This window comes from Lycium ferocissimum, chromosome 2, assembly GCF_029784015.1.
Source record: "Lycium ferocissimum isolate CSIRO_LF1 chromosome 2, AGI_CSIRO_Lferr_CH_V1, whole genome shotgun sequence".
In the NCBI taxonomy this organism is placed as follows: Eukaryota; Viridiplantae; Streptophyta; class Magnoliopsida; order Solanales; family Solanaceae; genus Lycium; species Lycium ferocissimum.
This window is the reverse complement of record NC_081343.1, coordinates 65,024,099-65,041,222: the sequence shown is the minus strand read 5'-3', so window position 1 is coordinate 65,041,222 and position 17,124 is coordinate 65,024,099. Positions and strand designations below refer to the sequence as shown.

At 32.9% G+C, this 17,124-nt stretch overlaps 1 protein-coding gene across 1 annotated transcript; it reads right to left on the bottom strand.

The window, feature by feature from the left end:
- Positions 1-4,532: 4,532 nt before the first annotated feature.
- On the bottom strand, positions 4,533-6,082 carry LOC132046822 (probable WRKY transcription factor 15). Its single transcript, XM_059437580.1, has 3 exons — positions 5,248-6,082; positions 4,837-4,962; positions 4,533-4,742 (listed from the first exon to the last, which is right to left on the bottom strand). The coding sequence occupies exons 1-3, from the start codon at positions 5,955-5,957 to the stop codon at positions 4,583-4,585; spliced, it is 996 nt and encodes a 331-aa protein (XP_059293563.1). The 5' UTR covers positions 5,958-6,082; the 3' UTR covers positions 4,533-4,582.
- Positions 6,083-17,124: the final 11,042 nt, after the last annotated feature.

Genomic DNA, 17,124 nt, shown 5'->3' with positions numbered 1-17,124 from the left:
CTTTGTTGATATATCTTTTGGTCAGCCATTTCAGCTCCTATATACAAGTACAATTGATGATGTACATTTCTCTATTTATCCTTTGGGCATGTGCCCCCTTTCAGATATGATATTTATGAGTTAGCTTTATGGCTCACTCAAATAAGACTATGAGACGTATTTTTAGATGTACCCGGTAGGCTAGCTCCGGGTGCCCGTCATGGCCCTCCGATTGGGTCGTGACAGGTTTGAACCCCGAGCCTCGGGGTATTTTCGACTATACTTTTAAGTGAAAGACAAAAATTAAAGACTAGCGCCTTTGAATGGATATCCGTGCAAAAAAAAAAATGTTAATTTTGCCCTTCAAATGGCCTGATCTTTAATTTTTTCCCTTCATAATCGAATTTATGCCTATACGGGCATAAGTTACATATCATAATATCCACAAGTTATGCCACCGCCCTTAAAGGACTTATGTCCCTATAGGCATAAGTTCGATTTGGAAGGGCAAAAATTAAAGACCAGTCCATTTGAAGGGAAAACCGTGCAATTATTTCGAGAATTAGAGTTGAAACTGTGTTCATTTGCACTTTTATCCCTATTCTGTGGTGGTCTTTAATTTTTTATCCTCAATGCAAACAACTTTTTCGAGAGCATAAGTTTATTTTCTAATCATAATATCGCACAAGTTATGCCCCACACTCTTATTTCCTCCTAAGCATAGGTTCGATTTTGAAGGGAAAAAATTAAAGACCAGTCGATCTGAAGGTACAAACTGTTCAATTTCTTCAGAAAATTTCACGAATTCCTTTCAAATCAGCTAGTCTTTAATTTTTTTCCTTCAAATGTGCCGGTCTATATTATTTTCCTTTAGCAATCAAACGTTTGAGGGCAAAAGTCATATATAATATAACTTGTGAGATATTATTATGCGAAAATATAAATTTATGTTTCGCGAAAAAAGTTATTTGTTACGAGGGGTGAAAGTTAAAGACCAGGACAAAAGAGGGTCAAAAGTGTCAATGACCCATTTTAGCACCTTTTTTTCCCTTTCAGTACGAGTTTTAACTTTTAACACCTACAGTGATAAAATTGCAGTGAACTTACACAAATATCTACTTCCTCCGTCCCAATTTTCAATTTATGTGGAACACTTTAATTTTGTGATATTCTAATTTAGTTAATGCACTTCCACCAGTAATACAGTAATTTTTTTTGCTAATTTTTAAGACCTTTAAGAACTTAAACATATTTAACTATTTAATCTAAAATTTTAATATGATGTTTTGTAATCTATCAAATTAAAATTTTCCATTATAATTATATATATTTTTAATAATCACTATAGAATATACGTGCAAGTATAATGGATATTAAGCTATACCTCGGTCAAAAAACATCAAATCCAACTGAACGAAAGAAGTAATTTTATTTAAATAAACATCTAAATTTGAAAAAGGAACCTGAACAAAGGTCTGTACAACGTATTTTAGAAAAATTATCAACAAAACTCACAAGTTTCAGTAAATTAGTGTAACTAAATGTTACTCAGGTTACAGTGGACTGTTCTTTTTATTTTTCCCCAAGTATATAGTAATTGTTTAGTAATAAACTGCTTATGCCACTGTGAATTGATGGTGGAAGATACAATTTGCTTTTGTTTTTTTAATATCCGAATAATTTTCCGCCCGGACTTCATTTATGGGATTGCATTAGATATGTTATTGTTGAATGGTTTGGTATTTTTCAAAAGGAAACAGAAAGGGAGAAAAAAATTGATACGGGTGCTATCTTCCGTTTATATGGTAGATACAGAAATAAACCGTGCCCCATTACATTCACCAAAAGGTAAGTCGAACACATTCTTTCATATTGTCCTCTTTTTAATTTTTTAGCTTTCTTTTTTAAGTTGGAGCGGGCATTTGTTCTGGTATTTTTTCTTAGTCAATAGTCATGGTTCTTTTCCTTAAAAGTATAAAATAAGACTTTCTTTTACCATTTAGATTTTGACCAAAACATTTAGGCCAAGACGTTCAACACCCAATAAAGATTACTGGTCACGGTTGTTTAAGCTTGCCTTCATTAATAGTTTTCAACAAGGCATAATTTCTAACTCTTTACAAACACTAAGCCTCATTATTATTATTTTTACAAAAAAAACTCCTAGTATTTACGATCTATTCCAATAGAACATCCATTAGCGACATAAATCACTTTTTTAGTCCAGGGCACCACACTTTACCCATTGGTTTCACGATTAGCTAAGAGAACTGGGTGTACCAAATAATTAGTAATGTGCCAAATACAGAACTATTAGAAAATCCATTAAGCAGCTTGAGAACAGCAAATCTTCGAAGTAACTTTATTAGACTTACTAGATATAGTTATATATTGTTGTAGGTCATTTTAGTATGATGTACAGAGATTTATATTGTGCATTTACAAAAGAAACTTATTAATTTATTTTTATGTGGGCATATACTTCTTCATATGGCAGGTAACTTCTATACGCTAATAATGTAAGATAATTTTTAAGTATCCACTTCAATGATAATTATCAGTAATTGCCCATAAAAATAAAATAAAAAAGATCAAATTACCATTGCAACTAGTTAAAATATACTGATAATATAGAGATTCTTTATACAGTAAATAATTTCTACCCCACAAAGACAAAGATTGGGATAAAGTCTGAGTACATTCTACCCTTCCAGATTCACTTGTGGGAATACACTGGATATGTTCTTGTTGTTCTTTATAAGTAAATCCACATAAGTTAAATCCATTTATCTTAGTGCATGCTTCTTCATACGTTTCAAACTATATATATATATATATATATATATATGGCGTGGGGTAGGGGGAAATCAACGAAAGAAGGGCAGAAAATAAGACCACAAAAATGATCACGAAGGTTCACTATGACGGATACGCCCATACTATACGACGATTCCCATGCATGATATATAGTCAGCAGCTTTGACGAAGGCAGAGAGAAAATTAAACGAAGGGAGCATAAAAACAAAGGGTAGGTCCCCCATAATCTGAACCATAATGATAACTCATGAATTCTTCAATCAACCCATCTGCTCTTCTTTGACTTGTGAACCAAAAACATTGATTTCAATGATTCAATCCTCCTGTTATATGTGCGTGGCGTTCAAGACTTTTCACACCGGCCATTCCTCATATAATTCTACAACTACAGCCAACTGTTTTTGCTTCAATTCCATTCTGAAAGCAACAAAACATCTGGAACTTTTCAAGTATATATGTGGTAATGTTGCGTTCATGTATTGCCAATTAATTCTTTAGATCATAGGTGCAAATTAGAGGCGGTTTTAGGGTGGATGTTGCAAGTTCAAATGAATTTAATACTTCCAGCTCGAAAAATATACATGTATAGTGTAGTGCACACTTAACTTCTATGTATCTAGTTTGAAAGTAGACGTACTCATACTGTAATAAAAAAAAAATGGACATTGAATCTTAACTTAATTAAACTTAAAAGTTAACTCATGTGGTGAGGACAAGATCATATGTAAACACACCCTTGAACATCTGGATCGTGAACAGTATAATATGAGGTCTAACATCGGGTAAACTAAAATTTAGATGCTCTGACTTTGATACCATTATAAGAAAATGAACATTAAAGTTAGCTCATAAAGAGAGGGTTGCCCGAAAGATCATGCAAATAGATAAAATTGAACTTCCCAACCGATGTGGGATCAACATACTTCTACATATGTAAACACAGGATGCAAATATCTATCCGATGCTATAAATCCACCTGTTCCATGGCAAGCACATTTTGCATTTACGTTTCTCCTCCCCTACTACTATTTGTCATTAGTATGGCAAGTAGAAAAGTAAATTAGCCGTCCCATTTTCCCAACTACCAAAAGTAATTCCGTCTGCGACTTCTTTTCCTTTTTGTTAGTCAACCGTCCCAAACACGACATCAAAAGAGACCATATAGATCAAGAAGGTTGTTCCACTACGGCATCATCATTTTTGACCAAGTCGCTTTCTTGCTTTTACTTTTTGATGATTAACCATTTAGACCATCTAAGCAAATAATGATAATAACATGAAGTTTTTGAAAAAGAAAAAGATAAGCTATAGCTACTCCATTAGATGATGTCTCTCTGTTTGACCAATAGTAGAAATTAAAGGAGGGGAAGTTGGGCATCCGAAGACGAAAGCAACCACGTAAAAAGTAAAATAAAGAAATCAAATTGCATGTGCTATTTCTTTGAATTATTCAACCACTCCTAATCCATTACTCCCTACCCCAAACGCTTTTTAAAAAATGAAACTAGTTACTTGAAAAATGGTTTAGATAATCTACTACTAACAAGTTCAATTATACTAAAGCATAAAACACTATCAACACATAGAATTAGTTAAATGTACTAAAAACAAGTCTAGTTTCGCAAGAAAGAAAATACTTAATTACGATGCTTAATCTCCTTTGCGATGGAACTTGAATTACTCAACAGACACAACTAGTCTGATTAACAACCAGTTTACATTGATCGGAAAACCCCTTTTTCTTTTTGTCAGGGCAAACAAAGCTATTCACTACATTTGTTCTAACTTAAGAAGACTCTAAAATGAGACTACTTGTTTCTGCAACAGAAAGTGAATGATTATGCTCTCCTTCGTATGTAACAATCAGCATAGTTGGATCGTCCATAGCTCTCTCGACATGTTTACGTGCTGGACAGCCTCTTACACTACTACACTTGTAGTATCCCCTGTTCATAGCCGGAAAAAATATTTAGATACCGAAAAAAAGAGAAGTTTGAAAACTCATAGAAGATATTCATGGATTTTCTCTAGTATATTTACCTTGGGTGTGGAGATCCTTTGATTGGCTTCTGTCCATATTTTCTCCATGAGTAATCATCAGGTGGGATATCTGCCAATTTCATGCTAATTGCTGGTACTCTAACTACCCTCTTCAGCCTTAGCTTCCTGTCACATTAAGTTAAAGAATTACTTCACTATCACAGCGGTACTAGACCACATTGAAATTGACATAATTAAGTACATAAATGTGTACTTTCTGTAAGATTTTTGATAAAATGACCACACAAATTAAATAGGGTTCTTGGTTCAAGTCTCACTGCTGTCATCGAAACCGTAACGCGTTTAGACATAATGAAGTAAATGAACATACATCATAGCTAATAACTTAATTTTTAAATGGATGGTCACACAATTTAACAAAGACTGAATGGTTAAAGTGAATTTAATTACCTTCTCTTGGAACAATGGCATCGACCAGAGGATCCACTGCACTTGCCAGATAAACCATTTTCCGACATACTGCACTTTCTTTTCAGTGACGAAGAAGACAAGGGAGGCTTGCCAGCAGAATTAGAGACCTGAGAAAGATTGGTAGTAATTTGGAAAGCTGAAGACGAAGAATGTTGCTGCTTGCTCTCTGTTTCCCCAGTTAACGACGAGATATTGAACGAGTTTGAACGAGACATCTCTGGAGAATATGAGAAACTAATCGACTTTGGTTTAACCATAGGGTTGTAATGGTCATATGAAATTAAAGGGACTTGTTGGATTGGAGTAGGAGAATAAACTTTAGTGTCAACTATCTCTTTGCTAGAATTTGAAGGAGAAGGAGATGTAGCCAAAGGGGCTCTTCTAAATCTGGCATGGCCAGTTCTGTTTCGATCTAGAAGTGAAATTACCTTTTTGAACTTTGTAACTGCTGCATCAGCCACCATTTCAATCTCCATAGGAGACTTATTTTTTTGCTCTAATTGGCCCTGTTTTTGTTGCTGGATTTGTTGAGATTGACTCTGAGATAACAATCTGATGAGTTTCTCAACACTCTGAAGACCAGATGCAGCTTCTTGAACCACTGTTTTTTCTTCCATTTTGGACACGAAGTTGATACAATTAGTAGTATTCCTAGTGTTTCTGTAATCCATCATTAGCTCCACAGCCATTATAGCTAATTTAGAGAACTGAGGTGTATAGTGATTTGGACAATAGAAACATCAAATGAATTGTGTGGGATAGGAAGAAATGAGAGAGTTGATAAAGAGTCAAAGTGATGGCTTTGGTGAGTTATTATAAAAAGAAGGGGAAAGAGAGAAAGCTAATGATAAAGTAAACAGTAGGTGACTTACCTGTCACTCTAATCTAACTTCTGCCTCGTCAAATTTAGGTGCGAATACGATCGGACACATAGGGTTTCTTTTCTTTTTTACTTTTTTCTTTTTTAAGCTCAAAAAAAATAAAATGAAATGTTAATACAATTGTCGCAGTTATCTCTTATACATGCTTATTATGAGAAAATTTGTTTTTTATTATATTTATATAAATGTTTGTTAGAAAATTAGAGAATTGATATCTTAATTCAAGCTGAAAAAAGAATATTCATTATTCAGTCTTTTTTACTGTGATTCTGCCATTATATGTCAAGTAGTAACAAAAAGCAACATAATAAGAAATTTTACCATTTGTCACTTTATCCTATGGGGAGAGTTGGATTCTTGAATAGTAGGAGTCACCTTTTTTGTTACTGGTAAATAAGCAACTTTATTTTTTCTCGAGGGATGTGAAAGAAGAGAATATTACGTTGCTTTAATAAAATTGATTCTGATTATTCTGGTCTGAAACGAATGGGATGGGTCATGGAACTGATGGTCCATTGACCTTTCTTTGGGGAATAGCAGTGGGACCAAGAAGTTGGTGGGCCCAATGGTTTTTTTTAGGGGAAATTTGAACTGATCAGGTCAAAGTAATGTGACAACGCCGTCCGATTCACGAGATAGTCGTGTTTGCTTCGGAGGATTTGTTGTTGGTTACCGTATTTTCTTTTTTCTTTTTTGTTATAACATAGTGGATGATCAAAGAAAAATAGGGGCATGAATACAATATATTACTATGCCTACAATTAAGCCTATCAATTGGTTCGGTTGGACCGGTTAAAATCGATAATTGGATCGGCTAATCGGAACCGGTGGACCGGTTTTCAAATTTTGGGACCGGTTAACCGGTCAATTTTTTTATTTTTTTTTAAATATCTTTTGCGTGGACTGGACCGTTGGGCAACGGTCCATTTTGCAAAAATGGCCGTTGCCAACTGCTCCAAACGTCCCTTTTGGCCTCCCAAACCCCCCAAACTTTTTTTTATACACTTTAACCCATCCCCCACCCCTATATAAACCCCTCTCCATTTTCAATTTTAATCCACCAATTCACTCTTGTCTTTCTCTCAATTATAGCTACTTTGCAACAATTAGCCACTTTAAATTTCTCTCAATTAAATATTATAAAATTTTATTCTAGTTTCAATTATTAATTTTGCAATTATAAAAAAAAATTGTTGGTGGAGTTGGTGATTTTGCAGCAATCCAAAGTAGCTCCAAAGCTTTGGTGGATTTGCAATTCTAGCCGCCTTCACTTTGGTGGAAATTAGTCCAGCAATTTGGTACCTTCGTTCTAACTCTATCCTTATTTTTCGCTATTTAATTTACGCAATTTAATTTGTTGCAATTTATTTTCTTGTAATTTATTTGCGTGCGATTTAAATTAGTTCTATTTAATAATGTCGCAGAGAGTGAGACGTGGTGGCGATAGTAGTGATATTGTTAGGGGTGGGCTTAATGAGGACATATTTGTGAACGAAACACCTAATTTAGGTATTGATATTGGTGGAAATAATTCACTTTTAGATCATGAGATAATGCAACACTATCTAAAGACTTTTAATGAAATTGATGATGATGATGATGACACACAAGCCCCCGAAAATCCCATAGGAGATACTGAGTCCGCACAATCACATACACAAGACACCGCCAAGAACTCGTAGGCAACAGCTAGAATTTGAAAATTTATGACTAAAGATAAGGAAAGATAAACAGCTACATATAGTTTATGTAAACAAGAATTTATTTTTAGGCAATAAACTAGTAAGGATGATGGAACGGGTTCACTAACGGGTCATATGAGATCTAAACATGGGGATGTTTGGGGACAGAAAACGGGTTCAAATGTGGGGGGTATTCAACAAACAATAGACCCACGAACCGATAGAAATTTTAGCTATGACAAGAAAAAAGAGCGTATAGAAATAACTAAAATGGTTGCTTTTGATGCTCTACCATTTTCCTTTCCTTCGGGTTTGGGGTTTGTTACTTATATTCAACGTTGTTACAATCCAATGTTTGAGGGTATTCCTAGAAGTACTTGTAGAACGAATATTATAAATTTATATAAAAAAAATATAGATTTTATTTGCGCCATGTATTTAATTCTTTAAATTGTAGTGTTTGTCTTACTGCCGATTTGGGTCTCAGTCTTAACAATTTAGATTTTTTTGCTATTACATGTTATTGGGTTGATAATAATTGGGTGATGCAAAAAAGAATTATAGCTTTTTTATATGATGAAGGGAAAGGTCGTCATGACGAAATTTTTTTAGCGGATTCAACGTCAACTATTATGAATTTTTTTAACATTTATAGAAAAACACTTTGTATTGCTTTAGATAATGCTTCTAATAATACAAAGGCGGTTGGTCTTTTAAAAAGGGAATTAAACCCTCCGCTAAAAAATATTTTTTATGTGAGATGTAATTGTCACATTTTAAACTTGATTGTTAGAGATGATCTTGACTATTTTGAAAATTCTATTCAAAAAGTTAGAAATGCGGTTGCTTTTCTTTTTTGTAATGCTAATAAGCAAAAAATGAGAGATTTTAAGAATTCTTGTGTGCAAAATGGCCTTAGAACTAGGAAAATTCAAGTAGAAGTTGACACTAGGTGGAACTACACTTATATTATGTTACAACAAGCATATGCTTATAAGATTCCCATACAACAAGCGCACAACCATTTTAATACGGATAGTGATGATTGGTTAAATATTACCGATTGGGAAGATGTTAAGGAATGTATTGAACTTTTACAAAAATTTATAATGCAACTCTTGCTTTTCTAGACAATTCTATCCCACGGTGACCGAAATTTAAGCCTACTTAGCGAAAATAGCTAGAGTTTTATATGAGTATAAAGATAAATCCGGTTATCAAGCGGCTATTTTTAATATGACAATAAAATTTAAGAAGTATTTTTTTCCATCCCAACTTCATTTATATTGGGTTCTCTTTTAAATCCTTGTTTTAAAATGGCTCATACTAGAGCATTGGTTAGTCAAATTTATAACTATTTAGAAATTGACGAGGAAGTTGAACAATCTTTAAATGACGCCGAGCTCGCAATTGATTCCGACTTTAGAAATTTTTTTAGTCATTATTCTACTTTGGAAGAAAGTGCTACACCCGTTGCTCCACGCCCTACTACTTCTCAAAGTAGCAAAAAGGGCTTGTCGGATTTGTCAAATTTAAAAGTTTTACATTCACAACCAGCTCCTTTTAATAATGCAAACTTTGATGAATATCACCTTTATTTGATGCAGCCAAATGTGGATATCAACCAACTAGATGATTTGGACGTCTTAGCATGGTGGAAGAAATACAAGACAAGTCTTCCGATACTTTCAAGAATGGCTCGAGATATCCTTACGGTTCAAATATCAACCGTGGCTTCGGAAAGTGCATTTAGCCAAGGAAGACAACAAATTGGACACCATAGACACTCATTATCCAGATTTAGCTTGCAAGTACTAGTTTGCATTCGCGATTGAATTAGATCGGAGCGACGCAACCAAAACTCAGAAGCGGTGGAAGGCGAAGAGGAAGAGATTGAAGATTTGATAGCAAGTGGAATAGACCAAATGGAAGACTTTGAAGATATCTTAATGACCGAATATGATATGGCGGATATTAGCCAACTGATTGACACTTTTTGATTTTATTATTTTACTACTTTTTTGCAACTCATGTATTATTTGCAAGTTAAAAAAAACTACAACTTGCAAATAAATGTTATCCATGAATGAATAAAATATATGGCTCATTGAGCTTTCTTCTATTTACTTGTATTCATATTTTTAGTTATATTAAGTTAGGAATATACCTAAAATATACTAAGAATATACTTATAATATACAGTTACTTAAATTAAAAAATAGAAAGTTATATACTTGGAAAATAACTAAAATATACTAAGAATATACTTATAATATAAATATACTTAAGTTATAAAATATGAATTTATAAACTTAGAAAAAACTTAAGTTATATAAGTATATATAGTATACATATAACTTAAACATATATAAGTATATATAGTATACATATAACTTAAATATATATATATATAACTTAAACATATATAAGTATATATAGTATACATATAACTTAAATATATATATATATATATATATATATATATATATATATAAGTTAGAAGTATATATAGTATAAATAAAACTTAAGTTATATAAGTATATATAGGATACATATAACTTAAACATATATAAGTATATATAGTATATATATAACTTAAACTTATATATATATATATATATATATATATATATATATTATATAAGTATATATATATATATATATATATAACTAATAAGTTATATAAGTATATATAGTATACATATAACTTAAACATATATAAACTTTATTATAAACTTATATAACATATATAAATATACCTACGATAAACTAAGAAATACTATAATATAAATAGACTATACAAAAAACAAAAAAAAAAGGGGGTTTTTTTAGTTTATAACCGTAGATTACGGTTTCCAATTTTGGCCGGTTGGCGGCAGTACACCGGTTCCGGTTTTTGATCGGAAATCGGTCGGTTTCCTAACCGGTTGCCGGTTCGGTCCGGTTTGGACCCGTTAACGAGCTTACCTACAATGGCGGAGGCGGAATTGTGATCAAGGTTCGATGTTTATTCTCTCTCTATCTCTCTCCCTCTCTCTATATATATATAGATAGAAAGAATCAATATGTTCATCAAGGTTTAGTTTTTTTTTTTTTTTTTTTCTAAATATGATTTGAAATATTTTTCATGGAGATGAGAGCCTATTGAAAACAACTTCTCTACCTTCCAAGATAGGGATAAAGTCTGCCTATCCCAGGGGCGGACCTATATGGAGTATAATTTAGTGATACTCTAGCACCCGTTAAACCCGACGCAGACTAGGTATAGTTATTTATGAAATTTGGGTATAAAGATTAAAAAAAGCACCCTAGAAATCAATAAGATAGTTGAGTGCTTTGATTTCCAGGAGGAGCTTTAAAGGTTCGGACGGGTGGGACGTCTTGTGTTTGAACCTCTGCTTAGCGTTTCAATTTTTAGTAATGATAATATTAATTGCAGCTATTTTTTAGTGTTGCATTGGCACTCACGACCCTTAAATTCTGGGTCCGCCACTGGCCTACCCTCGACCCTTTTTAGACCCACTTGGCACTTGTGCAATTACACTGGGCATGTTATTGTTGTTGTTGTTGTATATAAAGTTTGTTTTTTCAAACGAAAGAGATTGGGATGAACTCCCTTCTGTTCTCTAGGTCCGCCATTCGTGTCTAACTAGAATTTTGGATATTTTAATTTTAGTTTTCAAAAATTATTTGTTTGATTAAAAATTCTTTCAACTCAATTTTTCAAAACTTTAAGAACTTAAAAATTAACGATGCACCAAATTATAAGATTTGGAGGTAAATTGCATATTAATTGGTGGTATTTGGTTACGTACTACTTCTACTTCCTCGTTTTTTTTGGTCCTATTTAGTTGACTTTTCTGAATCTCTCTGTGTCTTTGTATTATACTCATTTACTCAGCAGGGCCGGAAATTTTGTTTCAATTCCATTAGTCCGCCTTTACTCTTTTGAATAAAGGAGTTTCGTTTCAATTCCATTTTGCGCAACATTAATTTATTATTTAAATGTGATTTATCTCGAGGGGTGGTTTATCTTCTAGAATTGTATGGAGTAATTTATTAGTCTTACCCCCTCAATTGGTTTAGCCAGCAGAATTCCGTTGACGAATGATTATTGGTTTGACTAACTTAACTAAAAAAAGTAGTTTAAATTAGAAATGAAAAACAAGGATAACTTTTATGCGGATAGAATTAGACATTCTTGTAAACTCTCTCTTCCAAATGGTAGGAAAAGGATAAAAACAAGCTTAGCTAGGACTCGTTCAAATTGACTTAGCTAACATGTCTTTCGTTTCTTCCTTCACATAATCATATCTCTTACTATTAGTTAACATTTCTAATAGACAGACTTTTTTCAAAATTATTTTAGGACTGTTTTAAAATATTTAACACTAATTTGGTAGTGAAATTATTATATTTAACACTAATCTGGTAGTGAAATTATTCTCTGGAACTCTCATGGATGTCCAAGAACAACGGAATATTCAAGTTGGATCGATAAGTCAACTTAAATCGACATAAAAAACCAAAATGTACTTTGATTTGATTTAATTAGCGGTTAATCTTTTCTTATGGCACAGCCAAATTGTTTAATATTGAGGTAAATTGTTAAGAGTCTCACATCGGTGTGTTAAAGGGTACATATTCTCCTCATATGGACTTGGATATTCCTTCTTTCATAAGCTAGCTTTTGGAGTTGAGTTAGGCCTAAGATCTATTTTTTACATTGTATCAGAGCCAGATCCGCCTAGTTCATCGTTTTCGATGACCCCATATTAAAATTGTTGCAATCCTCTCATCATGAGCTAGCTTTTGTGATTGAGTTTTCCCAAAATCAATTCTTTACATAAATGAAATCCTAACCATTTAAATTTAAATGAGCACCACTACTTTTAAAAAAGAGCTACTTCTACTTCATTTATTCATCCCATATTTCAGCAGGTTTTAAGATGTTTAAATGGGTTAAGCACAAAATCAGCTAGGATAGGAATCTAATCCATTCCGAGTCAAACATGTTTGTTGAACAAACTTTTCACACGAGCCAGTACTGCAGTTGAGCATTTTTTTGTGAAAACTCATCAGTATCTCTTTAGGTGAGTTGTCCATTGAATATATGATACATCAATTCACGCTATGAGATACACGACTGAAGAAAAGTAAAACAAAGGACTTATCATAAAATAGAATCATAGGCTACCTTGTCGACAAAAAATATGATTGATCAAATTCTAATGCGTCCGACATATAGTGAACATTTTATCAAAGAGTGGCTGTGGTAATATCATTGGCTAATATGAAATTTGAATATTATGGGTTCTAGATCAAAATTCTACCACAAAACATTTTATTCAGTGGGGTTAAAAGTATTATTTATATTTATTGCTTTAAGTGGGGCTGGGAACCTCATCTTTCATCAAAGCGGCGCCTATAAAAGTAAAACAAAGGACTAATCATAAAATATAATCATAGGCTACCTTGTGACAAAAAATATGATTGATCAAATTCTAATGCATCCGACATATAGTGAACATTTTATCAAAGAGTGGCTGTGGTAATATCAATGGCTAATATGAAATTTGAATATTATGGGTTCTAGATCAAAATTCTACAGCAAAACATTTTATTCAGTGGGGTTAAAAGTATTATTTATATTTATTGCTTTAAGTGGGGTTGGGAACCTCATCTTTCATCAAAGCGGCGCCTATATATCTGCCTCACGTAAGAGAGAGTTACAGAAGGTTGAGTCTCAAAAATTGAAGTGTTAGGTAATAAAAATCCAAGCTAGAATCTTATAATCAGCAACAAGTCAAAGAAGAAGATTTGCTGCGGACTATATAGACTGCGGTCTCCGGGATCTTCGCTATTAAGAAGGCTGCATTTTCAACAAGCACATGCGAGAAAAACTGGCCATGCAAGCGCAAATTGGCCTCACCTACCTCCTACTGCAATGTTTCCGCTCCAAAATTTTTATCCTCAATATTATGCACTTTAGGGGTCGATTGGTGTGAAGGTTAAGTAAAAATAATCTCGGGATAAAATTTTAGTGCCTCCTTATCCCATGTTTGGATGGAATAAAAATCTGGAATAACTTGTAGATAATGAAATTTTATTGAATTTAAATCCGTAAGAAATTCAGATTATAGTAAATTCAAGATATATTAGTCCAAATAAATATTACGGATTAATATAATTGGGTTAATTATTTAAGTCCAATAATACGGATTTAATTAAAGATCCGATTTCTATTGGGCTAGTCCATTCATTTGGGCTATAAATAATGGCATTTTGTTGCAATACTAGATGTCATCTTATCCAAGAGGCGAGTGGTCTGCGCATGTCAAATGACGTGCGACGCCAAATCAAATAAAGGAGCCCATAGGGTCATGCCACGTGTCAAATGATGCGGCATATAGTAAATCAAAGCGATGAAGATGCTATGTGTACAAGTGACATGTTAAAATTAATCAAATATCGGCATGTTTCAAATCGATTAGTCGAAAGAAGCGTCTCAATATCATGCACCTCCTCCATCCTACAACTATAAATGTCATGGTCGGAAAAGGGTTTTACGTAAATTCTAACAAGAAGCAAGAGAGAGCTTGTGGATCAAAGCCGCGATTCTCTACAAGCCGAAAGCATTCCAAAGATTTCAAGTATTTCTAGAAGTTCGAGAGATCCAGACGAAATTCAAGACCAAGCTCAAAAGCCATTGAATTCAAGTCCAAGTCAAATCAAATCCATCAAGTTCAAGATCAAGCTCAAAAGCCCTTGAATTTATTGTTGAAAAGACGAATCAGAGGAATCATAGAGATTGTAACACTCATATTCTGAAATCAAATACAAAGATTGTTGCAATATTTTCCTGTCTTGATTATTATTTTCTCGACGCGAATTTTATTGTCTACATAACTAATCCCGGAATATTTTATCCCACTTTGAGGGTGAAATAATTAATCTCGGGATTAATTATCCCTGGATAAGTTGTTTCCAACCAAATTACGCTGGGATAAGGGGTAGAATCATGTATAAGGAAGAGGTTGATCAGAATTCACTTCGTCGAAAAGTTTACGAGCAAATAGCATAAAAATGTTACTTTTTTGCACATATATAAGCTTTTAAATCCCATTAATATAAGTGGAGCGTGTAATGTACTCCCTCCGTTCGCTTTTACTTGTCGTGTTTCGCTCTTCGAGAGTCAAACTACATGAATTTTGGACTTTGATTAATATTTTAAGATGTATTTTTTCATCATATTAATATGAGAAAAATTGCAACTTGTAGTATTTTTCTTTCAATTTTCAAGCATCTAAATTTTAATTTAAAAATATTAAATTAATCTAATTCAATTTAGCTCCAAAGATTAGTTAAATTAACTCTTGAGAAGCGAAACGTGACAAGCAAAAGTGAACATATGGAATAATAATCAAGGTGCATTTTAGTTTTTTTTTTCTTTTCGAATCTCTATATTAGAATTCATCGACTCCATTACCGATTACAACTGTGAAAATATATATGCAAGAGTTGCTAAATAGCCACACCAATTTGACCCAAATTTGGCCACACTTATGTAAAAACCACCATAACCTCTATTGTACAATTTTAAATTAAGATAAATTTTGAGAAGAAAAGATAGAAATGACATTAAGTAAGAATAAATTATTAAATTTGACCTCAATAGTCATATGAATTTACCCCATTTGAGCCATTATGGCCAAAATAGTGTGGCAAAAAGGCCTTATTGAATTAACTATATGTCATAAAAGTGTATGCATAAATGTTGGGGCGTCGTGCATTTGTATTGGTTTGATACATGAATATAGAGTGTGAGTTAATTTTTTGCAATCAATTGAGGATATGAATGTGGACAAACAGGAAAATTTGGGTCACTCGTGATTTCCTCCACATAGACCGACGAATTGACGAGAGTAGTAATTAATCGCTGTCTCTATTAGTCCAAGTTTCCAACTTCATTGTTGACTATGGTGTGCTTTTTTAAAGTTTATTCGAAAACGAGTAAACCTGAGAACCTACGTATTCCCTTAGGTATTAGGTTACATTTTCGTGAATTTCCTTTGCAGGCAGATCAAGAATCTTACATAAGAGAATAAGAAAAACAAAACATCTGCCACTAGAGTACAATCTAAGTCAAAATAGTATAAACACCCAGCTGGCATTCGTCAAGGACGGACAACAAAAAGAAAAAAATAGCTAGTGCTTATAAAATTTTATTTATGTATAATGATAGTGCATAAAACTTATTACGGTAGGCAATAACTATAATATCCGTGCATAGAACTTAAATTTGTCTTTATATTATAGGGTTGTGCGTTGCGATATGGTTTGCATGTTCAAGTTCGGCGTTGAAGGAAAGATTGTTCGCTCATGATTTTATAGTTAAACTTCTTCCTCTCTTCATAAACCAAATTAACTTGTACTTGGTCAATGGGTTGAAAAATATAGATCACCTGGTCATGCAATTAGTTGATTTAGCCAAGAAATAAAACATGCACACAAGGTAATGTCGTGGTAATAAAAAAACTTTACCAATACAGCGATAATTAAGCTTTTGGCGGCACTTTTAATTTCTCCCTAAACATAATTTCATACTTATCCAATAGAGGTATGAATGAAGCTTAATTAAAAACTTTAAGTACTCTATTACTATGCGTTACCCGCAAAAGTTAGTCTGTATATATATAAGCATAAGAACGATACGCAAAAGATAAACTCTATCGGGCATTACATACACAACACATCAATAATCTAAGTCAAGGGTAGCAAATGGGTGTTTTGAGTTGAATTTAAGCGCGTCAAAGAAGTAATAAATGAGTCATTTCTCAACCCGACCCAAAAGTTAGTTGAGTTGAAATTAGCCGACTCAAAATGCGCTAAACGAATCATTACCCCCAATCCACACCTATGTAGTACAAAGTTCTAATTTTCTTTGTTTGTCTTCTTTTAATATGTTTAATAAGCAAACAAAATCAATAAAACTCATTTTCTTCTTTATTAAATTTATATACGCTTCCCACCAATTTATTTACGGAGTATAATACTGTAAAAGCATTGAGCCAAGAAAGATATAAAACTTTTTAAAATTTCAAGCGATCTAAAACAAAATATAAATATTTTGACAAAGATTATAATAGGCCAATTTGGACTACACACTTAGATCAAATCAGCCCAATTTTAAATTTTTAAATTTGTGCGGAGTGGTTAACATTCCCAAATAAAACTTGGAGTCATATTTTCATAAACTAATTTTTTCATCCATAACTCTAATAAGGTGGAAC

Coding starts and splice junctions, on each gene's coding strand:
- LOC132046822 (XM_059437580.1), bottom strand. CDS start 5,957: ATGGCTGTGGAGCTAATGATGGATTACAGAAACACTAGGAATACTACT. Junction 4,963..5,247: donor TGCCATTGTTCCAAGAGAAG/GTAATTAAATTC, acceptor TTAATGTGACAG/GAAGCTAAGGCTGAAGAGGG. Junction 4,743..4,836: donor AAAGGATCTCCACACCCAAG/GTAAATATACTA, acceptor GGCTATGAACAG/GGGATACTACAAGTGTAGTA.